At 46.0% G+C, this 27,353-nt stretch overlaps 3 protein-coding genes across 3 annotated transcripts; 2 read left to right on the forward strand and 1 right to left on the reverse strand.

Moving 5' to 3' along the window:
* The first annotated feature begins 82 nt into the window (after positions 1–82).
* Positions 83–11,411, forward strand: LOC143517539 (volume-regulated anion channel subunit LRRC8D). Its single transcript, XM_077010184.1, is given in 6 exon segments — positions 83–669; positions 1,096–1,502; positions 1,504–1,975; positions 2,087–2,337; positions 9,204–9,596; positions 9,760–11,411. Coding segments are annotated over 5 exon segments (2,631 nt in total). The 5' UTR covers positions 83–669; positions 1,096–1,098; the 3' UTR covers positions 10,871–11,411.
* A 1,538-nt stretch (positions 11,412–12,949) lies between these two features.
* Positions 12,950–18,159, forward strand: ddx39ab (DEAD (Asp-Glu-Ala-Asp) box polypeptide 39Ab). Its single transcript, XM_077010185.1, has 10 exons — positions 12,950–13,108; positions 14,057–14,265; positions 14,708–14,835; positions 15,107–15,383; positions 15,631–15,749; positions 15,892–16,023; positions 16,425–16,534; positions 16,724–16,868; positions 17,046–17,193; positions 17,365–18,159. Exons 2-10 carry the CDS (start codon positions 14,058–14,060, stop codon positions 17,379–17,381), a joined length of 1,284 nt encoding a protein of 427 aa, XP_076866300.1. The 5' UTR covers positions 12,950–13,108; position 14,057; the 3' UTR covers positions 17,382–18,159.
* A 245-nt stretch (positions 18,160–18,404) lies between these two features.
* On the reverse strand, positions 18,405–27,097 carry LOC143517541 (CCN family member 1). Its single transcript, XM_077010186.1, has 5 exons — positions 26,817–27,097; positions 24,270–24,486; positions 23,728–24,132; positions 22,216–22,394; positions 18,405–20,409 (listed from the first exon to the last, which is right to left on the reverse strand). The coding sequence occupies exons 1-5, from the start codon at positions 26,865–26,867 to the stop codon at positions 20,104–20,106; spliced, it is 1,158 nt and encodes a 385-aa protein (XP_076866301.1). The 5' UTR covers positions 26,868–27,097; the 3' UTR covers positions 18,405–20,103.
* Between the last annotated feature and the right edge of the window lie 256 nt (positions 27,098–27,353).

The following is a 27,353-nucleotide window of genomic DNA, read 5'->3' on the forward strand; positions in this document are numbered from 1 at the left end:
CTGGTTCAACACCTGAATATAACACAGAAACGCATTTCTGGTGAAACAGGTGTAGACTCACATGGGACGTAAAAACAGATGCCAAGTGTAATTGAGCAATTTAGCGATAAGTCTTTCCTGATATAGGCCTGTACCTGGTGGTCTGCGCCCTCTGCTGTTCACCCGTTAATTCCGTGCGTCTGAACTTATGACCCTCTGATCTAATAGAATACCTCCACCGTAACCTACACGGTTTTACACATTTTGCGGCGGGAGTCACGTGATCACGCAGATCGACTGTTTGGGGCGCGTGATGACATTCTGAACGCGCGTCGTCTATAGAATATACACGTCATAGTTTGCCAATAACAAAATTCTCAGAGCCGTAGAAAGAGAGAGTTGCGACACTCTGTGATCTCTTTCTACGGCTCTGAAAATTCTACGTTTTTGGTTCCTTTTGCCATGGCAACCTCAAAAAAGAACCCAGAATCACGTGCTAAAGTATTTGTGTGGCTATACCGCTCAGGGGAATAACTGGGGTTTGACAGGGTGCTGCAGACCCGAGCAAACCGGACTACACCGGCCTCGACTGTCCACTGGCCTGCTCTTATTGTGTTAACTGTCCCGCCGCTGTAAAACAGAACCCAAGCCTGGTAAAGTGTAGGAAAACATTTTGACCTCCACGTCGCAGTAAGTAAATTATGTATATGTTATTGTTTTTTTAATGGAATGAAATCAGCATGGTATGTAGGAGGATAACGAGATCCTGAGTGTTTAACTCAGGGTTTCGTCGTTCAGATACAACCTGGGTTGTCTCTCTCTCTCTCTCTCTCTCTGTGTGTGTGTGTGTGTGTGTGTGTGTGTGTGTGTGTGTGTGTGTGTGTGTGTGTGTGTGAGAGAGAGAGAGAGAGAGAGAGAGAGAGAGAACGTTATGAACGTTTTAAACAAAACGTTTTAGAAGTTGTTTTGTTTAAAACCATACTAAATACCTCAAGAGCTTGTTACAGATTTCTAAATCATGTCTGTCTGTTTTTAATACTTACAGTAGGTTGAAACCAAACTCACTTATTCTCTTCCTTATTCTCTCTACTTCACTTTCTCTCTGTCTCTCTGAAGACCATGTTCAGTTTGTCTGAGCTGTGGTCTGGTAGTGAGAGACGTTACCGGCCCCTGCAGCCGTGGTGGGAGGTCTTCATGGACCATCTGGTGCTCCTCATGTTCATGGTGTCCGTTCTGGCTGGCACGCTGCTCCTGTCTCAAGACGGGCTCGTGTGTGTTCCCGTACACTCCCTCTCCAGCAACAACGCCACTCATTTCGTGGTGCCCCGCGATGGTGCCCCGACCTACGGGCCAGAATCGCTGCCTCCTTCTCAATCTTCTCCGTCCGTTCCCCAGAGTCCAGGTAAGGGCATCCGAACCAACCTGGACTACCAGCAGTACGTCTACGTCAGCCAGGTGTGTTACCACGCGGCGCTGCTGTGGGTCTCCCGCTACCTGCCCCACGTCACCCTGCTGCTGTCACTGCTGCTTCTGGTTCCACCTCCCACTCACCTCTGCTCGAATCGAGCACTTCCTGGCCATCCTGGCCAAGTGCTGCGAGTCCCCGTGGACGTCCAGGGCGCTGTGCCACGCCGCCCGGCAGGACAGCACACACGGCCGCCCCCCGGAGGAGGGACACGCGACCAGACTTCAGGCGCTACCCTCTACCGCCGCCATCTTCCGACAGCCCAGCCTGGACTCGGGCACAGACAGCCCCCTGCTGGTCAGGACGGGCAGTGCGTCCACCCCGCCTTCGCCCTGTCCTTCCGGCCTGTCCCGGTGCTCCACGCTCTCCTCACTGTCCCTCACCTCCCTGCCACACACAGCTCCTGTGGTTCCAGAAGGTTCTAGACCGGGACCAATCCTGGACCGTAGTGACGGGGAACAAGCCAGAGCTCTGTTTGAGAGAGTTCGCCGGTTCCGAGCTCACTGCGAGAGGTCCGATATCATTTACAAGGTGGTCCAATACATGACCTAAAACATTAGCAAGAGTTATAACCATGTATAACATTTAAAGCGTTATTTTTCCACTGCTAATCTCCGGTGTCATGTGCCTCTGCCCTCTCAGGTGTACGCAGCTCAGACTGTGTTCAGGGCGCTGATGTGTGCTGTGATCGTCGGCTACATTACACCATTACTGGGCTCCATCTCCTTCAGTCACAGCTGCCGGCCTCTGTCCTACGCCCTGACCGGCTACCACGCCTTCCAGTGTACCCACTCACTGGCCTCCGTCCTGCGCAGGCTGATGCAGGCCTACATATGCCTGGTGGGCCTTTATGGCCTAGTGGGCATATACACACTAATCTGGATCTTCCACAAGTATGCTTGTGAATGATGAATGTAATGAACTTTATTTGCATACAGTTGTGATCAAATTTATTCAACCCCCAATGCTGCGAAGGGTTTTATGGAATTCAGTGCACATTTGTAATTGTGTTCATAATGAAATCTTACAAGGACTTGTTAAAGAACTAAATGCAACTAAGATAGCATCAATTTTTTTTGTCATAAAGTATTAAATGGCCTTTTTGTGATTTCTTCATTGACACAATTATTCAACCCCTTTACGACTACCACTCCTAAGAACAGAGGTTCATTCCAGTGTTTTCCATCAGGTATTGAAAACATCTGTGGATGTCAACGAGCAGCAATCAAGCATGATAAGCACCAATTAGGCAGATTTAAAAGGACTGTGATACTCAGCTCCTTCTAGACATCTACTGGTGTGTTTCCAAGCATGGTGAAGGCAAGAGAATGGTCCCAGAAGACAAGAGGAGAGGTTATTGCTCTTCACAAGAATGGCAATGGATATAAAAAGATTGCGAAGTTGTTAAATATTCCAAGAGACACTATCGGAAGTATCATTCGCAAGTTCAAGTTAAAGGGCACAGTGGAAACGTTACCTGGTCGTGGCAGAAAGAAGATCCTGACCGCGACTGCTGTGCGCTACCTGAAGCGTAATGTGGAGAAAAATCCCCGCGTGACTGCTAAGGAACTGAAAAAAGACCTGTCAGATGTGGGCACTGAAGTTTCAGCTCAGACAATAAGGCGCGCACTGCATAACGAAGACCTCCATGCCAGAACGCCCAGACGCACCCCCTTGCTGACTCCAAAGAACAAGAAAAGTCGACTGCAGTATGCCAAAAGTCATGTGGACAAGCCACAAAGGTTTTGCAACAGTGTACTGTGGTCAGATGAAACTAAATTAGAACTGTTTGGGACAATGGACCAGCGCTATGTTTGGAGAAGGAAGAACCAGGCTTATGAACAAAAGAACACCTTGCCTACTGTGAAGCATGGCGGGGGGTCAATTATGCTTTGGGGCTGTTTTGCTTCTAATGGTACAGGAAAGCTTCAACGTGTGCAGGGTACCATGAATTCCCTTCAGTATCAGGAGATCTTGGAGGAAAATGTGATGGAGTCAGTCACAAACCTGCGGCTTGGGAGACGTTGGACCTTCCAACAGGACAATGATCCGAAGCACACATCCAAGTCCACTAGAGCATGGTTGAACATGAAAGGCTGGAACATTCTAGAGTGGCCATCGCAATCACCAGACTTAAATCCAATTGAGAACCTCTGGTGGGACCTAAAGAAGGCAGTTGCAGTGCGCAAGCCTAAGAATGTGACTGAACTGGAGGCTTTTGCCCATGAAGAATGGGCTAAGATACCCATAGGTCGCTGCAAGACACTTGTGTCAAGCTATGCTTCACGCTTGAAAGCTGTCATAACTGGAAAAGGATGTTGTACTAAGTACTAAAAAATAATGTCACTAGGGGGTTGAATAAAACTGATAATGATGTGAGCACAGTAAAGACATTTGTGGTTATTCCATCATAAATATTATGTTGTTTGTCTAATTTATAAGTGCCTCTTTGATATAATTGTAAATAAGATGACTGAAATGATCAAAATCAATGTCAAACTGGCCAAAACACTTTATTTCAGTGGGGGTTGAATAAATTTGATCACAACTGTATTTTGAGAAATGTCATATCTCCGCATCTCGTTAGTCAACGTGTTAATGTCACACTTACTGACACACTCACACACACACACACACACACGCCCACAGCTGTCTCGTTAATCGAGTTGCTCCTTATCCTTATCGATTTGTTTTGGTATCTGGTTCAACACCTGAATATAACACAGAAACGCATTCCTGGTGAAACAGGTGTAGACTCACATGGGACGTAAAAACATAGATGCCAACTGGAATTGACCAATTTAGCGATAACAATCTTTCCTGATCTACACTTGATGGTATATATATACTCTATACCAGGGGTACTCAACTGGCGGACCGCGGTCCGGATTCGGACCCGAACGCAGTCCTGTCCGGACCCAATCTCATTCCTGATTAACTGGATATGGACCAGCATTTATTTCAGGGCTATTGAAAAAACACTCCGTCACGAGTGTTACGTTCGCCACCCCTGCTCAACAACTTACGTTCGCCACCCCCTCCGCACCGGTATCTGCCAAATTTTCACAGGTATCTGCCAAAATTGGACCGCGGACAAATTTAGTTGAGTACACCTGCTCTATACAGATCAGACTATGGATAGGATTATGGTTACTAAAAAGGGTGTAAGTGGGAAGTAATGTAGATTGGAAGGAAGTCTTTGATTGCCTGACTGATAGTAATGCTGTCTCTGTATTCAGAGGACTGGTGAAGATTCAACTCAACGTCCTTCTCTTTCCCTCTCTCTCTCTCTCTCTTTCCATTTCTCTTTCTCTCCCTCTTTTTCTCTCTCACTCTCCCTCCTGTCGCCAAAAGACACTGACTTTACTATACTATACAGTGGTATACACTGGTCAGGTACTGGAGAAAGATAAAGGACTGGTTACACTAACTCATTTGTTTGTGTGTGTAGATTTACACTAACTCATCTGTTTGTGTGTGTAGAGTTACACTAACTCATCTATTTGTGTATGTAGTTACACTAAGTCATCTGTATGTAGTTACACTAACTCATCTGTTTGTGTGTATGTTGAGTTACACTAACTCATCTGTTTGTGTGTGTAGTTACACTAACTCATCGGTTTGTGTGTATGTAGAGTTACACTAACTCATCTGTTTATGTGTGTAGAGTTACACTAACTCATCTGTTTGTGTGTGTAGTTACACTAACTCATCTGTTTGTGTATGTAGAGTTACACTAACTCATCTGTTTGTGTGTGTAGAGTTACAATAACTCATCTGTTTGTGTGTAGAGTTACACTAACTCATCTGTTTGTGTGTGTAGTTACACTAACTCATCTGTTTGTGTGTAGAGTTACACTAACTCTTCTGTGTATGTAGAGTTACACTAACTCATCTGTTTGTGTGTGTAGTTACACTAAGTCATCTGTGTATGTAGAGTTACACTAACTCATCTGTTTGTGTATGTAGTTACACTAAGTCATCTGTGTATGTAGTTACACTTAACTCATCTGTTTGTGTATGTAGTTACACTAAGTCATCTGTGTATGTAGAGTTACACTAAGTCATCTGTTTGTGTGTGTAGAGTTACACTAACTCATTTGTTTGTGTGTATGTAGAGTTACACTAACTCATCTGTTTGTGTGTGTAGTTACACTAACTCATCTGTTTGTGTGTGTAGAGTTACACTAACTCATCTGTTTGTGTATGTAGTTACACTAAGTCATCTGTGTATGTAGAGTTACACTAACTCATCTGTTTGTGCGTGTAGAGTTACACTAACGTATCTGTTTGTGTGTGCAGAGTTACACTAATTCATCTGTTTGTTTATGTAGTTACACTAACTCATCTGTTTGTGTGTGTAGAGTTACACTAACTCATCTGTTTATGTGTGTAGAGTTACACTAACTCATCTGTTTGTGTGTGTAGTTACACTAACTCATCTGTTTGTGTGTGTAGTTACACTAACTCATCTGTTTGTGTATGTAGAGTTACACTAAGTCATCTGTGTATGTAGTTACACTAACTCATCTGTTTGTGTATGTAGTTACACTAACTCATCTGTGTATGTAGTTACACTAACTCATCTGTGTATGTAGTTACACTAACTCGTCTGTTTGTGTGTGTAGTTACACTAAGTCATCTGTGTATGTAGAGTTACACTAACTCATCTGTTTGTGTATGTAGTTACACTAACTCATCTGTGTATGTAGTTACACTAAGTCATCTGTGTATGTAGAGTTACACTAACTCATCTGTTTGTGTATGTAGTTACACTAAGTCATCTGTGTATGTAGTTACACTAAGTCATCTGTTTGTGTGTAGAGTTAGACTAACTCATCTGTTTGTGTGTGTAGAGTTACACTAACTCATCTGTTTGTGTGTGTAGAGTTACACTAACTCATCTGTTTGTGTGTAGAGTTACACTAACTCATCTGTTTGTGTGTGTAGTTACACTAACTCATCTGTTTGTGTGTAGAGTTACACTAACTCATCTGTGTATGTAGAGTTACACTAACTCATCTGTTTGTGTGTGTAGTTACACTAAGTCATCTGTGTATGTAGTTACACTAACTCATCTGTTTGTGTATGTAGTTACACTAAGTCATCTGTGTATGTAGTTACACTTAACTCATCTGTTTGTGTATGTAGTTACACTAAGTCATCTGTGTATGTAGAGTTACACTAAGTCATCTGTTTGTGTGTGTAGAGTTACACTAACTCATTTGTTTGTGTGTATGTAGAGTTACACTAACTCATCTGTTTGTGTGTGTAGTTACACTAACTCATCTGTTTGTGTGTGTAGTTACACTAACTCATCTGTTTGTGTATGTGGAGTTACACTAACTCATCTGTGTATGTAGAGTTACACTAACTCATCTGTGTATGTAGAGTTACACTAACTCATCTGTTTGTGTGTGTAGTTACACTAAGTCATCTGTGTATGTAGAGTTACACTAACTCATCTGTTTGTGTATGTAGTTACACTAACTCATCTGTTTGTGTATGTGGAGTTACACTAACTCATCTGTGTATGTAGAGTTACACTAACTCATCTGTTTGTGTATGTGGAGTTACACTAACTCATCTGTGTATGTAGAGTTACACTAACTCATCTGTGTATGTAGAGTTACACTAACTCATCTGTTTGTGTGTGTAGTTACACTAAGTCATCTGTGTATGTAGAGTTACACTAACTCATCTGTTTGTGTATGTAGTTACACTAACTCATCTGTGTATGTAGTTACACTAACTCATCTGTTTGTGTGTGTAGTTACACTAAGTCATCTGTGTATGTAGAGTTACACTAACTCATCTGTTTGTGTATGTAGTTACACTAACTCATCTGTGTATGTAGTTACACTAAGTCATCTGCGTATGTAAAGTTACACTAACTCATCTGTTTGTGTGTGTAGAGTTACACTAACTCATCTGTTTGTGTGTATGTAGTTACACTAACTCATCTGTTTGTGTATGTAGTTACACTAAGTCATCTGAGTATGTAGAGTTACACTAACTCATCTGTTTGTGTGTGTAGAGTTACACTAATTCATCTGTTTGTGTGTGTAGAGTTACACTAATTCATCTGTTTGTTTATGTAGAGTTACACTAACTCATCTGTTTGTGTATGTAGAGTTACACTAACTCATCTGTTTGTGTGTGTAGTTACACTAACTCATCTGTTTGTGTATGTAGAGTTACACTAACTCATCTGTGTATGTAGAGTTACACTAACTCATCTGTTTGTGTGTGTAGTTACACTAAGTCATCTGTTTGTGTGTGTAGTTACACTAACTCATCTGTTTGTGTATGTAGTTACACTAACTCATCTGTGTATGTAGTTACACTAACTCATCTGTTTGTGTGTGTAGTTACACTAAGTCATCTGTGTATGTAGAGTTACACTAACTCATCTGTTTGTGTATGTAGTTACACTAACTCATCTGTGTATGTAGTTACACTAAGTCATCTGTGTATGTAGAGTTACACTAATCTGTGTGTGTAGTTACACTAACTCATCTGTTTGTGTGTATGTAGTTACACTAACTCATCTGTTTGTGTATGTAGAGTTACACTAACTTATCTGTTTGTGTATGTAGTTACACTAACTTATCTGTTTGTGTATGTAGTTACACTAAGTCATCTGTGTATGTAGAGTTACACTAACTCATCTGTTTGTGTGTGTAGAGTTACACTAACGTATCTGTTTGTGTGTGTAGTTACACTAACTCATCTGTTTGTGTATGTAGTTACACTAACTCATCTGTTTATGTGTGTAGAGTTACACTAACTCATCTGTTTGTGTGTGTGTAGTTACACTAACTCATCTGTTTGTGTATGTAGAGTTACACTAACTCATCTGTTTGTGTGTGTAGTTACACTAACTCATCTGTTTGTGTATGTAGAGTTACACTAACTCATCTGTTTGTGTGTGTAGTTACACTGTCATCTGTGTATGTAGAGTTACACTAACTCATCTGTTTGTGTATGTAGTTACACTAACTCATCTGTGTATGTAGAGTTACACTAAGTCATCTGTTTGTGTGTGTAGAGTTACACTAACTCATTTGTTTGTGTGTGTGTAGTTACACTAACTCATCTGTGTGTGTAGTTACACTAACTCATCTGTTTGTGTGTGTAGAGTTACACTAACTCATCTGTTTGTGTATGTAGTTACACTAAGTCATCTGTGTATGTAGAGTTACACTAACTCATCTGTTTGTGTGTATGTAGTTACACTAACTCATCTGTTTGTGTGTGTAGAGTTACACTAACTTATCTGTTTGTGTGTGTAGAGTTACACTAACTCATCTGTTTGTGTATGTAATTACACTAACTCATCTGTGTATGTAGTTACACTAACTCATCTGTTTGTGTGTGTAGTTACACTAACTCATCTGTTTGTGTGTGTAGTTACACTAACTCATTTGTTTGTGTGTGTGTAGAGTTACACTAACTCATATGTTTATGTGTGTAGTTACACTAACTCATCTGTTTGTGTATCTAGAGTTACACTAATTCATCTGTTTGTCTTTCCTACCTAGTGTTTGTCTTTCTCGGAGGTGAACACCACCCAAGTGAGTATGGGTGTAGTAGGGGTGATTAGAGTACCTTTTACTCTAATCTTTTAACCTTCTACAGTCATTCCACTGTTAAGTACTTCACCCGGTATCAGAACATGAGGTTGATTCATATTGTCTCAGGAACCCCTATAATGGTCTCCATGGGGCTCTTTAGCATGTGTGTGTGATGTTTCCAGGTCTCTGAGACAGTACTCCTTCCTCCGACTGAGAGAAGCAGGCTCAGTGCAGGACACCCCGGACGTGTCCAACGACCTGCCCTTCCTGCTACACATGACGGAGCAGTACGACCCGCTGCTGTCCCGCCGCCTCTCCGTCTTCCTGTCTCCGCTCAGCGAGGCGCAGCTGATGGAGGAGACCCCGGAGCGCCGATGGGACGCCGCCCGCCTCCGTGCGATGATCACCTCCGACCACCGGGGGCGCTCCGTGCTGCAGCTGACGGCTGTTCCTCGTCTTCCTCCGGCCCTGTTCACCCTCCGCCAGCTAGACGTGCTGAAGCTGGAACTGATTGGGGACGCCAAGCTGCCGGCTCAGATATCCAACATGACTGCGCTGAGGTGACTGAGAGTTTTGTTTTCTCTCTAGGCATTCTGGACCTGCAGGGGGCGCCAGAGAGTGTGCTGCTTTCCCACGCCCACTAAACGTACTGATCATTTGTGAATAGGGGGATCACCCCACTGTTCTCCACCTCTGCAGCAGGGACCTTTGATGAGGGATGAACTCTCCTGTTATTAGTTGCTGTGTGTGTTTAGGCTGATCGTGCCGTTGGCTAAATGAGAATTCAGCGAGGGTGGAGCCCGCCGCCCTGCTCGTCCTACAGGAGCGTCTGGAGTCGCTGCACCTCACCGTCAGCCACGTGGCGGAGGTCCCAGGCTGGCTGTACTCCCTGCACGGGCTGCGGGAGCTCCGTCTGAGCGGGGGCGAGGGTGGCGTGGGTCGGGGCTGGGCGCCGGGCAGCCTGCGTCCTCTGCGTGTCCTGCGCACGCTCGTCCTGCACGGCGTCCTGCAGCGCGTCCCTGCCGAGCTGGTCGAGGTGGCCGGCAGCCTGGAGCGCCTGGAGCGGCTGCTGGGCCTGGCCGGCCTGCGGCGTCTGCTGGACCTGGAGCTGCGGGGCTGCCGGATGGAGCGGCTGCCGTCTGCCTTGCAGGCGCTTCCGGGCCTGCGGCGCCTGGACCTGGCGGACAACGGCCTGCGGACGCTGGACGAGCCGTTGGGGCTCTGGCACCTGCGCCGGCTGTCGGTCTTGCGGCTCGCCCAGAACCGCCTTACGGTGCTGCCGGCCAGCGTCGCGGTGCTGACTGGCCTGGAGCTCCTGGACGTGTCCCACAACCACCTGCGGATCCTTCCGCCCGCACTCTTCACGCTACGTCGGCTACGCTGCCTCCTGCTGGCCGGGAACCTGCTGGAGGAGCTGCCGGCCGAGATCGGCGCGCTGGTCCACCTCACGGAGCTGGACCTGAGCGGGAACGCGCTGGAACGCCTGCCCGGGGAGCTCTTCTCCCAGTGCGTGGAGCTGCGTGAGCTGAACGTGGCCCACAACTCCCTGGGCCGTCTGCCGGCCGGTCTGGGAACCCTAAAGCGGCTGTCTCGGCTGGACGTGTGGGGCAACAACCTGGAGGAGCTTCCGCTGGAGCTGGGCTGCTGCCCCCGGCTCAGGGGTGGAGGCTTGGTGGTGGAGGGCAGGCTGCTCCACACCCTCCCGCACCACGTCAGGGACGTCCTGCAGGAGCCCCGCTCAGCGCCACGGCCCCGTTCGGAGGCTAATTCCCGCCCCGACGCTGACTGCTTCCCTGCCTTCACTGCCACACAGTGGAGCTTCCTGTCCGCCGTGGAGTCACGCTTATAGGGTTGATCTCTGCTCCCTCTCTGACAGTTGCTGAGGACAGTGTACAACAGCACTGTGCTGTTTCTCAAAGTGTGGCTTTTAGCATGACCAGAAGGATGTAATGTAATGGTTTTTACACTAAAGAAAATGATTTCACAGCTGACAACATTCTTTTGATGGTGGAAGACTAACAGAGAACATTAACATGGACATTGCTTCATTTACAGACCAAGAATTGTCCATTCAAGTGGGGTTTTGATTCTAAAAGAAGTTCTCAGATGACTTGTTTAGCAAGCAGAGGTGTAGATACGCTCAGTGTGCATCGGTGAGTTAATTAGAAACTACATTATCGACAGAATCCCAAGCAAAAAAATAAGGCAGTATGAATATATGTTTATTAATTTGTAAGCAGACTAACTTTATCTTCATTATGGATTGACCCTGATGTTACACTGAAATGTCTAACCCATATTCTAACCCATAAAATGATATCTCTAAAGTGACAATATTTTTTATTCATTGTCATCACAATTTCCTGTTTAATCCCAGTCCATCCTGGATATCATTGTGGAGCAAAAAAATAATTTTAAATAAATAAATAAATAATAAGATTGTGTGATTTGTCTTTCCTCCTATAATAATTATTCCAGCATCGGGGAACCTCTGCTAGTTCTACACAGAGCATGTGTTGTCAAGAGGCACTTAACACCCTATTTTATTTTGTTTATTTATGGGTGGTTTTAATATGCCAATAAATGAAATGTAGCCAGACATAAACTACACAAACACAGAGACAGACAATAACTGGAGAAGGGTTAAATTCATGCAGACAGAGGCATCCAGACAAAATGGATCAAAAACAAAAGGAAGAATGACCAGAGAGAACTGTACTGAAGCACAAGGCTGAGCCATCACCAGCAGCCTGGGCCGCGTTCTGCTGCTCTACATGGATACTGATCTGAGCTTAGAGGGGGGAAAGGGGCACATCACCTATCACTACTGAGGCGAGGGCGCCCCCTGGAGGTGAGGAGGCAGATTACTGGGTATAAACACTCCCCGTCTGTCTGTCTGTCTGTCTGTCTGTCTGTCTCTCTCTCTCTCTCAGACACACACACACTAAGAACTCATCAACAGCTGGTGTTTTCATCCTTATGCAGATATTATAGTTAACAAAAACACAATGATTCATGGTATTGTTGGTTAAACAATAAACTAAACAAGGTTTTGTATACCATATTATATGTCTGCTAATAGATCCCCCAAAATCGTACACAATACAACTTTAAAATGCCATTTTAGCAGACATTTAGTGTGTGCATCTCAGTTGATTTCCTTTAGTTCCTGTTACTCCTGCTACACCTAAGAGATCGCCTGCTTCATGGCCTATAGGCTAATCTCCAGGGCCCGTCTCCCTCCCTCCTCTGTCGTGGGTGCACCCTCAGATTTATTCATCGCCTGAAAAACCGACTCAAACATTTATATTTGGTTTATAAAGGTGGCAGGAGAGACCCGCTGTGTATCGCACTTACAGCCACAGGGTCATCCTCACTGGGGTTTTAATTTAAAGTCGTAGTGGCTGACCTGGTTTAGTTCAGCTTGAGTTCAGTGAGAGACTTCTACCGTGGCCACACAGAAACGGGAATATTTAAGAGGAATTGGGATGAACCTAATGAGCCCTTATCTTAGCTTGCAATGCAGTGTGAATACTTGAATACTTATTTGTAATGTGAATACAGTACTTGTTTTAATGCAGGTGATTTAATTTTAATTTGTTACTTAATTTTATATCTATTTTACTTGAATGTTTTGTTTTATATGGTTTCTTATCTTATTTTAAAGTGTCCTCGAGTATCCTGAAAGGCGCTTATAAAAAAAATATTATATTATTATCAAAAATATTAATACATTTGCTTAATTAAGTTTCCTGGGCGTGGTATAATTTGTTCTTTACACGCTGCCTATTTCATTCATTCATCCTGACAAATAAAACAGACCCGAGCTTCCTCCCGGTTTCAACTTCCCAGCGCGTTTCTCAAGACCCTCCTGACAAAGAAGTTTCGCCGTACGATGATAAGTGACAGCGTCGACTGACCAATAGCGACTTTCCTTATGAAACGTTCGCGTGTTGGACGTCTGTGCGGCCCAATCATATTGCTGCTTTTTGAGAAGGCGGTACTTCCGGATTGTAGTATAAACTTGAGGCCTGCCCATGTGGTTGTGATAGCTTTCTCTTTCCTCTTCGTGTGTTGTTACTGTAAGGTAAGAACCGTTTTTATTCCTGTTAAGTCAACTTCCGTCACCATTCTGAATGTTTTTTGTGTGTGTGGGTGATTACTTCGTTATTCTCAACGGAAATAATAAGCGAAGTAGCGTAAATAATTCCGACAATAATTAAAATGTCGTTTGTTAGCACGCTGGCTAAGGAGATCCAGCGAACTAGCTTAGTTAGCTTAGCCTTTGAGCTCGAGGCAGGGCTCGCGCTAGCAGGATCGCGCTGGCTAGCTCGTCTGGACTTGACTAGATTTAATCTACAACTGCGTACTAGTTTCTTCTGTGCCTACTCGATATTGTGTGATAAACGGATAACGTAAATTAAAACAAATAAACGCACCTAAAGGCTCAACTTTAAACGGGACTGGCGCGATTAGCTGTGAGGCTAACCGCCGGTTAGCATTAACGACGACGCGGCCTTTGAATGAAGACGAGCCATTGTTCAGAGACCAGGACCACCGTGTCTGATAATAACACCCTCCCCGTGTCCGATAACAGCACCCTCCCCGTCCACGGCGTGTCCTTCCAGCCAGAAGTGACCACACATGATGGTGGACGAACCCTCTCTTAAATGTGTGAATACTTACGTAACGCGGGTAGATCTGGTCACGACCAGCTGATGCAGGACAACAGCCGGTCGGCTGAACAAAAAATACAACCGTGTGTGTTTGTGCACAACATGAAATGAAGAGTACGAGTTTCGACTGTGGGTGGGTGGGTTCTGTATTTATTCAGTGCCATTTTGAGGTATTGTGTTCATAGGTGGGGGGGGGGGGGTCGTACACATTGTCTGGGTATCTGGTATCCACAGCGAAGTGCCCTAATTAAGCCCAGTTAATTGAACCGAACCGGGTTTAGGTGGTCCAGGTGTGCTTCACGTGTGTCCTGCTCTCCCACAATGGCCCTTTCCCCTCACCTGTGTGTGTGCCTCCACAGTATGGCAGAGAATGACGTTGATAACGAGCTGTTGGACTATGAGGAGGACGAGGAGCCACAGGCAGCCCCCGAGAGTGCCACCCCGGCTGGGAAGAAGGAGGTGAAGGGGTCCTACGTGTCCATCCACAGCTCTGGCTTCAGAGACTTCCTGCTCAAACCGGAGCTCCTGAGGGCCATTGTGGACTGTGGCTTTGAGCACCCCTCTGAAGGTATGGCTCACACACCTTTGTTGTTTGTTTGTTTTAGTTTTGTCTACACCATTTTATCAACGTGGTCTTTCGCTATTGAGCAGTTATCATGTTTGACGGTAGTTGTCTTCATTCACTACTGGGATTTGTATGTACAGTTTACATGACACATTTGGAGGCAGTTAAATATTGGGCCTCAGTTTGGTATAAACAATTGTTACCCTCATTTACCTTCATCCACTAAAGTAAACTAAACAAAAAGACATACTGCAAACAGAACTATTGGACCTCTTTGATCTTTGGTTGTTTTAACATCTGTGTTTCTGCTGTCGTTTGGGTCAGCATCCATAGGGCTTTCAGTTGGCCGTCTTAAGTTCTTTGAGCATGACCACTGTCTGGGATGGTGTGTGTGTGGCCCGGGTTCTGGTGTTTACCGTGTCGCCGGCGTGTGTGTGTGTTTCAGTGCAGCACGAATGCATCCCTCAGGCCATCCTGGGCATGGACATCCTCTGCCAGGCCAAGTCCGGTATGGGGAAGACGGCCGTGTTCGTGCTGGCCACGCTGCAGCAGATCGAGCCCGTGGACGGACAGGTGGGCGCCTCCCCCCCTCACCACGCTCCTCCCACCTCAGATGGACTCGCGAAAAACTAAATCTGCACCTTTATATTCCTAGTGCATGAACCAGTTGGTTTTATACTTCTACAGGCGATTAAGTGTGTAGTAATTAAATTTTAATTAGCATCCTTAAATGAATAAATTGGTTTGGGTTAAACGCATCACGAGAGACCTGTTGACTTTCTTCATCAGATGCTGTTTTTAACTCCTCCCCCGTTGTGGTGTGCTGGGCTCCTCCTCTGTGCAGGTGTCCGTGCTGGTGATGTGCCACACGCGTGAGCTGGCCTTCCAGATCAGCAAGGAGTATGAGCGCTTCTCCAAGTACATGCCCACGGTGAAGTGCGCCGTCTTCTTCGGCGGCCTGTCCATCAAGAAGGACGAGGATGTGCTGAAGAAGAGCTGTCCGCACATCGTGGTGGGCACGCCGGGCCGCATCCTCGCCCTGGTGCGCAACAAGACCCTCAGCCTGAAGAACATCAAGCACTTTGTCCTGGACGAGTGTGATAAGATGCTGGAGCAGCTCGGTATGGCCTTTCTGCTCGCACGACCTTAAATCGGGAATATGTGCTAAACAGGGTTCAAATTACTGTTATTAAAAAAAATTTTTTATTAAGTTAAAATTTTCTCTGTCTCTCTCTGTGTCTGTCTCTCTCTGTGTCTGTCTCTCTCTGTGTCTGTCTCTCTCTGTGTCTGTCTCTCTCTGTGTCTGTCTCTCTCTGTGTCTGTCTCTCTCTGTGTCTGTCTCTCTCTGTGTCTGTCTCTCTCTGTCAGATATGAGGAGGGACGTTCAGGATATCTTCAGGCTGACCCCACACGAGAAGCAGTGCATGATGTTCAGCGCCACCCTCAGCAAAGAGATCCGTCCCGTGTGCCGCAAGTTCATGCAGGACGTGAGTGTTCCGGGCCCGGGAGTCGGCACGTCCTAACCCAGACACAGCTGCAGCGTGGCGGGCCTCCCGAGCGCCTTTACGCCGTGGCGGTCCGACGTGGCGTGTAAACTGTCTCCATGTGTTTTTGTGCTGCCCCGCCCAGCCGATGGAGGTGTTTGTGGACGACGAGACCAAGCTGACGCTTCACGGCCTGCAGCAGTACTACTGCAAACTGAAGGACAGCGAGAAGAACCGCAAGCTGTTTGACCTGCTCGACGTCCTTGAGTTCAACCAGGTGAGGAGGAGGAGGAGGAGGAGGAAGGCTGCTGAGCGGGAGCCCTACCCAAACTCACCAGAGACGAGGAGCAGAAAGGCGCTGTCATAAAGCACTCCTTTATTTACTCAACACCTGCCCTTTGTGCTAAAGGAAAAACCCCCAAATCCCCCTCGGAACATGTTCTGTGTCTTTATTTAAAAATATTAAATGAATCAAGTCATGGTTTCCTTTCTGGTTAGAAACTTCAGCTCTGGGGCCCAGAGGAGTGTTTAGAGTGCAGCATTGCAGCAGTCTGGTTTTACCGGCCTTAGAACTTGCATATTTGGGGTTTATTAGGGCCCTGTTCTTAAACTGGTTTTGCGTTGTGCAGGCGAGGCTGAGATGTTTTTCGTGTGTCATCATATCATCGTTGCCTGCAGGTGGTGATCTTTGTGAAGTCAGTCCAGCGTTGCGTGGCACTCTCTCAGCTGCTGGTGGAGCAGAATTTCCCCGCTATCGCTATCCACAGAGGCATGGCCCAGGAGGAGAGGTACCTGCCCTGCAAACCTTTACACGCTCTTCTGAGCTGGAGACGTCACTTTAACGTGCTCCTTGTTCTGAGAGCACAGAGTTTCATCAGAATGTGATGTCTGCAGCTGCAGAGTTATGAGTGCTCAGGCACGATAGAGTCCTGCGCATTGGGGACGCTGTGTGAGCACCTGCCTGTGTTGTCCCTCAGGTTGTCCCGCTACCAGCAGTTCAAGGACTTCCAGAGGAGGATCCTGGTGGCTACTAACCTGTTTGGCAGAGGGATGGACATTGAGAGGGTCAACATCGTCTTTAACTACGACATGCCGGAGGACTCAGACACCTACCTGCACAGGGTGAGTCTTGGCTGGTCGAACCACGTTTAGCTGCTAAAGGGGAACGACAGGCCGATTCCTTTCTGGAGTAGTTGGCGTGGCTAGAACTGGCATCTGACGTGGCGTTTGATGTGACCACTCAGACGTGGCGTTTTACGTGTCCTCTCTGACGCGTCCTGCTCTGTGTCCTCTGTCCAGGTGGCCCGTGCTGGCCGTTTTGGCACCAAAGGTCTGGCTGTAACGTTTGTGTCGGACGAGACTGACGCCAAAACCCTGAACGACGTGCAGGACCGCTTCGAGGTCAACGTGGCGGAGCTACCGGAGGAGATTGACATCTCCACTTACAGTAAGAGCCGTCCGTCTCTCTCACACACCCTCATTTGTGAGGTCCGGGGGTGGGTTTAGTGAACCTTCACATCGCTGGGGTCTTCGTCCTGTGCTGGAGGGCGCGTGTGACCGACGATGCCCATATCGGCCAAGTAACACCACGTTCTCGTCTCCTCTGTTCCCCCCACAGTTGAGCAGTCGAGATGAGTCCTGGGATCAAGCCTAAGGACCTCCAGCTCACCCGCGTTCCTGTTGTGTGTTCCGTTGGGCGTGCTCTCCGCCCACACCACCTGTGCTGATGGAGGAATCGCCTTTAGTCCGCGCTGTTGATTTTAAAGCTCTGCTTCTCAACAACGTTTTTAGCTTTTTGTTTGTTTTGTTTTTGTTTTTCCTCATTGGGGGTGGGGCTGGAGGAGGGGCTTGGGGTGTGGCTTGAGGAGGGGCGTCAGCTCTTGTGTTTTTTTGTTTTAATGAAATTAAAACTTTTTATACAGTTATTGTTCATGGTGTTTTGATTTCTTTGTTCTTTTGTGCTTTAGGAGTTGCAAAGTGAAATTTCACTCATACCTGAATATCAGTATCTTAAGAAATTATGTTCTCAGTCAGGAACTGCGTGTTTGTTTTTAAATGGATTTTTAAAATAATAAATTGGAAATGAGTTTGAATCCTAGAACCTCCATAGTGAATGACTCTCTTACTGGTGCACAGATGACTGCATTTGAGTGCAAAGCCATTATATATACATGTTTAGATGTACATCAAGGTTCACCCACAGATGACCTGAATAGATGTGCCATTAGTGTGGCTCCTCTGAGAGACGGCAGGGGGCGATGTTGGTCTCAGCATTGCAGAGTTGGTGCTCCTCTCCGTCTGCCAAACAGGTCTTTCTCCAGCTTTGCAAAGAGCCATGGTCAAATGATCATACAGTGGTCTGGGTTAACCATCATGTGCAGCACTGGGTGGTAAAATGTCTGGTGATGTTTTAATAGTCAACTTTTGTGTATTTTAAGCATACCAAAATCGGTTTAGAATGGAATGTTTAACACCAGCTAACAGCATGATCAGATTGAATCTGTAAAGTGACTATTTCAATTTAATGAAAACCAGCATCGTACACTTTCTCCTTTTGCAATTTTTGGGTGACTTGTCTTTACATGTGGCATGATTCATCATGGTTTTCCCAGATATGAACCCTGAAAGTATGATGTTTTGAGTATTAAACCTGAACGTTCATTAAAAAAAACAATTTCATTTTATTTTGGGACCTAAACAATGAAATTACAATCATTTTGTAAATTTAAAAAGCCAGACAATAGAACACATTGTCATTAAATAAATGGTCAACATGCTAAAACATCAGGAGATACACCTGATACATAAATATAAGACTGAAAAATATTAAGAACATACTCCTAGAACATTTGCTTCTAGAACATTTGCAACTAGAACGTCTGCTCCTAGAACATTTGCACCTAGAATCTCTGCTTCTAGAATGTGCTCCTAGAATGTCTGCTTCTAGAACATTGCTCCTAGAACATCTCCTAGATGGTCAATTGCATTATAATGCATCTGGAACTTATAAAATGTTGATAGCTTTTACTCAGCTATGTCGTAATACTTAATCTCATTACTTAGCTTCCCTCGTAGACATGTTATTTACTTAATTCTTTCCAGGACGAAGACCCTCATATCTGTTCATTTGAAGATACCATAAAGAGTAACACGTGTAAAGCTACTGTTCAAAGCAAAGCAAGGAGACATTGCCCCCCACCCCAATCAGGCTGATGTCACCTCTAGTCTCTTGCATACCAGACCCAGCGGGCAGGAAACAGACCACAGCGTCGTAAAGAGACACGAGCTGGATCTTGGCCTGGGTGAGCTGCAGGCTTCGCCAGCTAGATTACAGGCCACAGCCAGAGCCAACATCGAAAGCGCTCCCACCCATCACTTTCAAATTACATGTTTACTTCATACAGGCCCGTTTGAAAGTGGGTTTGTGCTGCAGAACCCAGAGGGTGGCCCGCCAGCTCCCAGAAGGCAGGAGTGTAATTTGCTGATTCATCGACGTGCCACATTGACGCCAAGATGCCGTAGACCTGTTCGGCTGGTTCCTCATGCACTGAAGGAGAAGTACCAGGGTCAAGGGTCGAGGTGATGTTCACCTGGTGCTCAGCCAGGTTCCCCTCTCCAAGTCGGTTTCAGAATCCATCAAGATTCGAATTTTGCTGATTTAAATCATGAGCTTCCTTCCACAAACCACCAAAAAGCTTGTCATCTTATATATATATGCCAGTACAATAAATACCATCAACATTTTTATTAGAAAATGAAAACCTCTTTATAGAGTTTATGGGACTATGAGTAGTTGAACCCATATCCCATGTTATTCTTTAGTCTCGTCTATTGCCCTGTTTAAGGGAAAAGCACACTTTCCACTCCAAAGGTTTTTCTGTCTTAAAAAAATACAGTTCTAGCATTACAGGTTCCACTGCACAGCCGCAGTCTGGGTGGGAGTGGGATTTTCATACTAAGAGATTGTCAGCTTTGAGCGTCAGGAATCATTGAAATCTCATTTATCCACCACTCCTTGTCTTGTGATGCCTCTATGAACCAGAGTCAATGGAAAATCCAAATGTTCACCATGTTATATCTTCACCTGGTCAGTCACCAGGCAGCTTTAGGGATTCTTCTCAGAACCACGATGGCATCTGCACTGAAGCCAGGAATTTGTCCTCTACCGGCACTCTTCAGTTGAAAATACTCGACACATTCATAATCTTTCTTCCTTTTCTCACTTTCTAGAATGGATTTCTAAAAACGAAGGCGTTGGTCTTGTCTCTACTAGAGTTACACTGGAAGTCTCTACTCTATCGGGGACGGGCTAGGGGACTGGCAGTGTCTGTCGTCCGCCGCGAAGGGGGCTGGGACCCTAGTCGACGAACTTGTGCGTGTCGCCATAGAGCCAGCGCTGGGGCGGCAGCGAGGACTCGTTCAGGTGTCCGCACTCGCTGCCGCACTTGCAGGACTGCACGAACATGACGGCCCTCTCGAAGCGCTCGCCGTCGGGGCAGGAGAAGAGCACGGAGGAGGTGCGCGTCCGCCGCGGGGAGCAGCACCGGCCGTCCCGGCACACGCCGCAGTAGTTCGGCCGGTAGAGCCGGGAGCTTCGGCAGCCGGCATAGTGCAGACGCAGGGGTTCAGGGGACTTCCGGGTGCGAGAACATTTCCGACCCTTCTGTTAGAATGAGAAACCAGACAAAAAACGCAATTTGTTTTTTTAAAGAATTCGTTTGTGACGTTATTGCGGTGTTGGTGATTCATTGGTTGAGCAGTACAACAAACACCATTGTGATGGCATAACTTATGACTCCAAATTGGCGACACAACACAGCAGATCTGCAGGTAAAATACCTAAATGAGATGAACGAATTACGTGTAGCGCTGGTGTCTGGGGAAGGGCTGTGAAGGTCAGTATAAAGCAACGTATCATTTTCCGTTAGTTAAGAGCATACAGCAGCAGTTCAATGGTGCGGTATTGTCACATCCATACCATACCATGAACTCCAGCGAGAGCAGGTCTTCAAGGAATTAGCCCCAGCCCTATAGGTAAGGGAAGGGAACAATTGAACAGACTGTGGAAATCCAAAAGGATTTCACTGAATGGACCAGGAATCCCGGTCGAGTTCTGTCAGCAGTAATCCCAAAGGCTTCCCCAAAGCAGGGCTGGACTGCAGGAATGTGGTATTCAAATGTCAGGTCTCTCCTCCCTAAACCTTCACCCCTAATTTACAGACGACATTAATCCACCATGCACTTCATGTTTGTGGCTTCGAACTGTTACAGACTGATATCTGAGATGCGGTTATTGCGGCTTGATAAATACGATAAATAATATCAACCCTCCGAGGAATCATCACTGAGACATTAGTCATTATGTGAATGAATATTTGGCCGTGAATTAAAAGCCACTGTGTAACCAAAGACAAATTCCTTGTTTTTCTAAACGGCAATAAAAGATAACTGTCCTCACGCCTGCACAGTGTTTCTACCCAACACAAAAAATGGCTTTTGCCAAAATCAGGATGCAAATAAAGAACAGAAGCTGGTAACTGTTTTTTTAATCACTTTTACAGTGTTGGTCGTGTGAGATAGCATTTGAAGGTCTGCATATAAGGTTAGCGCGCAGGAAATAAAGACCAAAGATGATGAGAGGCCAGTTACCCTCACTGTTTTGTTAGTGCCCTCCATGTCAGTCTGACTCTGGAGTTCACGATGTGTACTCATTTGGTTGGCCAGACTAAATCAAGACCTCATTACTAAATAAATACACTATGGATTCCAGTCAACCCAGGTATGTTTTAAAAACATGTTAGGTTTCATTATGTTTAGAACCACTGGTCATTATTAGCAGAAAAGCCGAACAGTCAAACTATGACAACGGCAAACTATGAACTATAGACTATTAATATTGATATGTTGTGTTGTGTATACTGCATACTTGTCTTATTCCATGGTATGAGTGAACAATCCATTTTGATTGGATGGTAAGTGTAAAATTCCAATAATGTACAAGACTTAATCATCCATGCAAGCTTAATCACCAATCCAAGCTACATTTTGTCACTGTTATAGATTGCATAGCAAAAATTGCTTATTATTGGCTCAGCAGAATTAGTATTTTAGAGTTTAATAATGGTGGTTAGACTTAGCAAAGAGCAACCAGAGCAGGTAATAGCATTTATGGTAGCAGCAGTGTGGGCTGTATCTTCATCAAAACCCACCAATGAGTGTCAGCTTACAGGAGCACCCAAAATAAAACCATCTGTGGCTTTGTGGATAACACATGGGCTTTGGTAAACATGTGTAGATGCAGTAACCATGGGATAAGCAGGTAAATCCCCTCAACAAAGGATTATTCAGTGTTAACACACCGCCTTGTACCAGGTGTGTAAAATCCACAAACACATGTTAGAATCCCACAATTCCCAGCCGGATGGGTTAGCGCTGGCTTGCCCAGGCTCTGTAACAAGTCATGGAGTACCTTAACTGGCTCAGCCAATGAGCTGCAGGGACGGACGGTGCACAGACGAGTCTCCTTCACCAGCTTGCACTGAGCGTTCTCATTGGTTACGCGGGAGGATACTCCCATGCCACAGGTCCGAGAACACTGAGTCCAGGCCGTTGTCTGGGCAACACACTGCCGGCCTGCCTTCTTCCAGGCTGGGGAGAGAGAGAGAGAGAGAGAGAGAGAGAGAGAGAGAGAGAGAGAGAGAGAGAGAGAGAGAGAGAGAGAGAGAGAGAGAGAGAGAGAGAGAGAGAGAGAGAGAGAGAGAAAGGGGGGAAGAGGGGAAGAGAGACAGAGGGGCAGAGAGGTGGTAAAGAGGGAGAGAGAGAGAGACAGAGAGAGAGAGAGGGGAAGAGAGGTGGTAAAGGGGGAGAGAAGGAGAAAGAGAAATGGAGAAAGAGGGAGGTGGTAAAGAGAGAGGGAGAGAGAGAGAGAGGGGAAGATGTGGTAAAGAGAGAGGGAGAGAGAGAGAGAGGGGAAGATGTGGTAAAGAGAGAGGGAGAGAGGGTGGGACAGTGAGTAACTACACAAGCACCATTCACTGAACAGGCAACACTGATGTATGGGGAAAGATCACGCAGCGGAGGAATAAGGTCTGACAGAGGTACGTGCTGTTTGTGGCGTGTACGTGTGTGTGCATGGGTGTGTGTGCACGGGTGTGTGTGTGTGTTATATGTCCTTTTTTTGAGGAAGCACAGGCAATGAAAAATAACATCTAAGGAATTTAGAAATGTAATGCTTTACTAAATAATTAAGTTATCTTATATATTTGTGTTATATGTTACTTGCCCCTAAAGGTGTTTTACAGCCAGTCATCACAATGACCTTGGGAAGTGTGTGTGTGTAGAACTGTGAGTAGTGGCACAAAGTGGGTCTGGTTACACATGCATGCTGAATAGACACATACGTCTCACACACACAAACACACACACACACACTCAATACATTACACGTACGTCGTACAAACACACACACCCAACACGTTACACATATGCCTCACACACACAAACACACACACACCCAATACATTACACATACGCCTCACACACACACACACACACACACACACACACACACACACACACACCCAGTACATTACACATATGCCTCATACACACACCCAATACATTACACATACGCCTCACACACACACACACACACACACACACACACACACACACACACACACACACACACACACACAGCCAGTACATTACACATACGCCTCACACACACACACACACACACACACACACACACACACACACACACACAACACACACACACCCAATACATTACACATACGCCTCACACACACACACACACACCCAGTACATTACACATACGCCTCACACACACACATAGCCAGTACATTACACATACGCCTCACACACACACACACACACACACACACACACACACACACACACACACACACACACACACACACACACACACACACACACACACACACACAAGCTCCCTCACCTCCCAAGTGTTTGTGACTGTGCGGCTTCTCCCACTTCCTGCCCACTTCAACCAGCTCATTACTCAGGCGGTTCTGTCCATTCCGTTTGGGGTACTCCTTGGGGTAGGGGGCGTACGGGTGAAGATGAGGGTAGATATACGGGGGTAGTTGCGGGTGCCTGAAGACAGGGGGCAGGACCGAGGAGCCTCGGTGGCAGTCCACACTCAGACAGCACTGGCCAGGCACCTTGATGAGCCGGGGGGCGGGGCAAGAGGGCGAGGCCACAGGCAGGTCGCTGGGGCAGAGGGGCGAACAGCCCACCGCACCATCGATGCACGTGCATTGGTGCTTACAGCCAGCGCGGAAGTTCTCACCATTCTGGTACACGCGGCCGTTGTACTCGCACGAGCGGCCCTCCTGCATGGCTGTTGGAAGATGAGGAGAAACGTGAGCCACAGCTACGGGAGGCGGAGACTTCACAGCTACCGGAGGCGGAGACTTCACAGCTAAGGGAGGTGAGCTAGAATCAAACCTGGCTCCTCCCAGTTTTAACACCACTCACCCCTGCAGATTCCACGGGTGCTGCCTACGTCGTTTCCGTAGTTACACTCGAGGCCCTTGTGGTGGTCGCATGGCCGTCCCACGTAGCAGTCCTGGTTGAGCTGAGCGGCGCACACCTTACAGCAGCCACACCCGTCGGGCACGGAGCTCACGCCCGGGGGGCACGCGGGACGCCCGGCGGGGCACTGACACAGCGACGGGCAGGCCGCCATCACCAGCTGGGAGAAGAGGGTACGGAGCACAGGACACACTGTGACATGATGATACATGTAGCTGAAAACAGAAGCAGTGTTAGCGTCGTAGCGGTAGGTTAAGTCCCCAGACAGAGAGGCACCTCCACACATCTATTCATGTACTGTAGTCAATGTCTCACTGCCTCCCACGTGCATGCTTTATCTTCAATGCACAAATGACCCACGTTCAACACGTTTTATTGGGGTTACAGCTGTAGGTGTGTAGCAGAGCCCCGTAAGAGGAGGTTCCAAACGCAGCAGGTGAAGACCGGAGGACCTTCGACCACAGCAAGATCACGGCACCCAACACCTACAGTGCAGATTTGAGTACGGTGTTTCTAAACACCTTTAAAATGTACAAAAAGGGTGTTAACGTTGGTTTGAGAATGACTATGTTCTAAAAATACTGCTTATCTAAATGTATTAAGATGCCAAATTCTGTTGAGAATTAGCTCATGTGTAAGCCATAGCCATATGAACAGGTAAGTGTTTTCTATTGGTAACAGATTCTACTGGAAAACTCTACAGTTTTTCAGCACTACAGCAACAAAATACAAAAGGATCTCCCACTCTATGGAATAAGTCCCATATTTAAGATAATGTAAACATACGTAGGCTACTTGAAGTAAGGACACATATTTGCTTGAAGTAAATATCATGGGCAAAGCAGAGGTGTGGCTAAGAGTCACCGTGGCTGTCAGTTCTCTCGGGTGAGTTCTGCCATGATAACGTATCAGGTCTGCCTTTAGCTTTGACCTTGTGCAGCTCAGAGCCACTGAAATATTTTCTCAAGGACACCGAACCATCGGTTTACATTCAGACAGTTGAAAGAGACTTTTCAGTATCAGTGTACAATTGTGGGTTTACATCCGTGAGCGTGAAACAGACTGCTGAATCAATCAGCACTGACCTGCTGAAAAGCTGGCATCTTCTACACTTTAATGGGCAGCCCGTAGGGTTCTCCTCCAGTCCTGCCTATGACCCTACGACCCTACGACCTCCACATTCGTGTTTACCTGTTCCAACACGTCTGATACAGCTTCTTACTGCTATATCAAGACCTTTGTAAGTAAAAACTGGAATATAAGGCCAAGGGAGATAGAAAAGCATGTGGTTTACAGTGAGGTTGTTTTGGTATAGTTCTAGTTTATAGTGATATAATGATTTAGTACAGTAATTTACAGCATTGGGTTTTCATATGAGGAAGAACCACTTGATTGAAGACAATATCTGAAAAGACGTGTTCTGTCATGTAAACAGCACACAGGCCCTGTTCCTGGTGTCCACCTGACTGCTGTGGTCTCCGGAGCTGCCGTGTAACTGCTGTTTAACTACAAAATACTTTGTTTTAACTCCCTCATCACGGGGCAGTTATCCCAATTTTCTCTTGGCATTGCTGAAAGCCTGAGTCATTGAACACCCCCTCACCCTCCACCGCAACACACACACACGCACGCACGCACACACACACACACACACACACACACACTTAGGTCACCACTTTTCTCCTCCCTTTCAAAACCTGTTTCAGATCATCCTGTGTCCCCACTCCATTTGCCCAGCAAAACAGTCCTACGTGTACCACCGTGAGCGGTCCAGTACCAAACGGGCTAAAGAGCTCAATCGCTTCCATAGGGCGAGCTCTGGTTGTTTAGAGCGTCTGCATGTATGTCACTCTTCATATATATTATGAAGAGTTATCCACGCTCACCCTTGGACATGTGGAAGATCATATCTAATATCTGTGATATATGAACACACATTTCTTCAGCCGCGGTTCCAGAGATATCATCGCGATACCTGTACACACGTGGATACCGTCCCAGCCCGTGCACGCACTTTCACGCTTACCCCTTTAAAAACATAATATGAGGTATATAAAAATTATAGATCTTATACTGCACATATAAATGATCTGAAAACGCTAACAAATGTTTGTTCCAAATGTCCGCAAGATCCATTAGACTAATGAAAAGTCGAAAACAAACAGGCCAAATAATATAGAACATCTTAAAGTAAAAACAAGGGAAAATTTGACACGCTAAACAAAACATACAACTCTTTTGGCATTCAAGTCACTGCACAGGACAATTTCACATACATTTTCAACAGAAAGCTCAAATGTATTTGAAGGGTCCATTAAACATCTATACAAAGGGCTCATTTAGTGTGTAATGAATGCGCGCTTGGGCGCGCGCGTCTTTGAAGACTGACGGGATTTTCTTAACAGCTTCCGAGCGCGCGCCGGCGAACAACGCGCGAGCTTGTGTTCACCGTGTTGACGCATTTGTGCACGGGAATGCGGATTTACTTACCGACGTAACAGACACCATTATGAATAGAAAAAAGAACATTACAATCCTCATCTTGAAATTTGATATCAAACAAGCAAAAATATTTTGAAAAAAAAAAACAGGCAGCAGAATATTTTGGTGTACTTTTTAACAAGGTAACAAAACTGTTGCAGGATGCTCTTAATTATATGTTATTAAATTCCGACACACAAGTTCCAGAATTCCACACATGAAAGATCTCCGTTTTCGTTATTAAAAGATTTTAAGTTTAAGCAGACTTTAAGTTCGGCTTGGTACGGCGAGTCAACAAGGCACTTTATCCTTTTAATATTCCAACTACTCTTTATATTACTGTCATGTGTTTCATTGCTGCCCCGCCTACCTGAAGTCTTTGGGCCAATTAAAACGCGGGCGTGCGGCCAGGGCATTCCAAAAGGAGGCGGAGAAAGGCGGGCTTTGCTAGTCCAAAGCGGATCGCTGGGGCTCGAGGCGTGGTCACTGATGAATGCAGTCATTCATAAAAATTCAGAATTACTACATACCAGCGAGGACCTGGCT

Source organism: Brachyhypopomus gauderio, chromosome 6 (assembly GCF_052324685.1).
Source record: "Brachyhypopomus gauderio isolate BG-103 chromosome 6, BGAUD_0.2, whole genome shotgun sequence".
In the NCBI taxonomy this organism is placed as follows: Eukaryota; Metazoa; Chordata; class Actinopteri; order Gymnotiformes; family Hypopomidae; genus Brachyhypopomus; species Brachyhypopomus gauderio.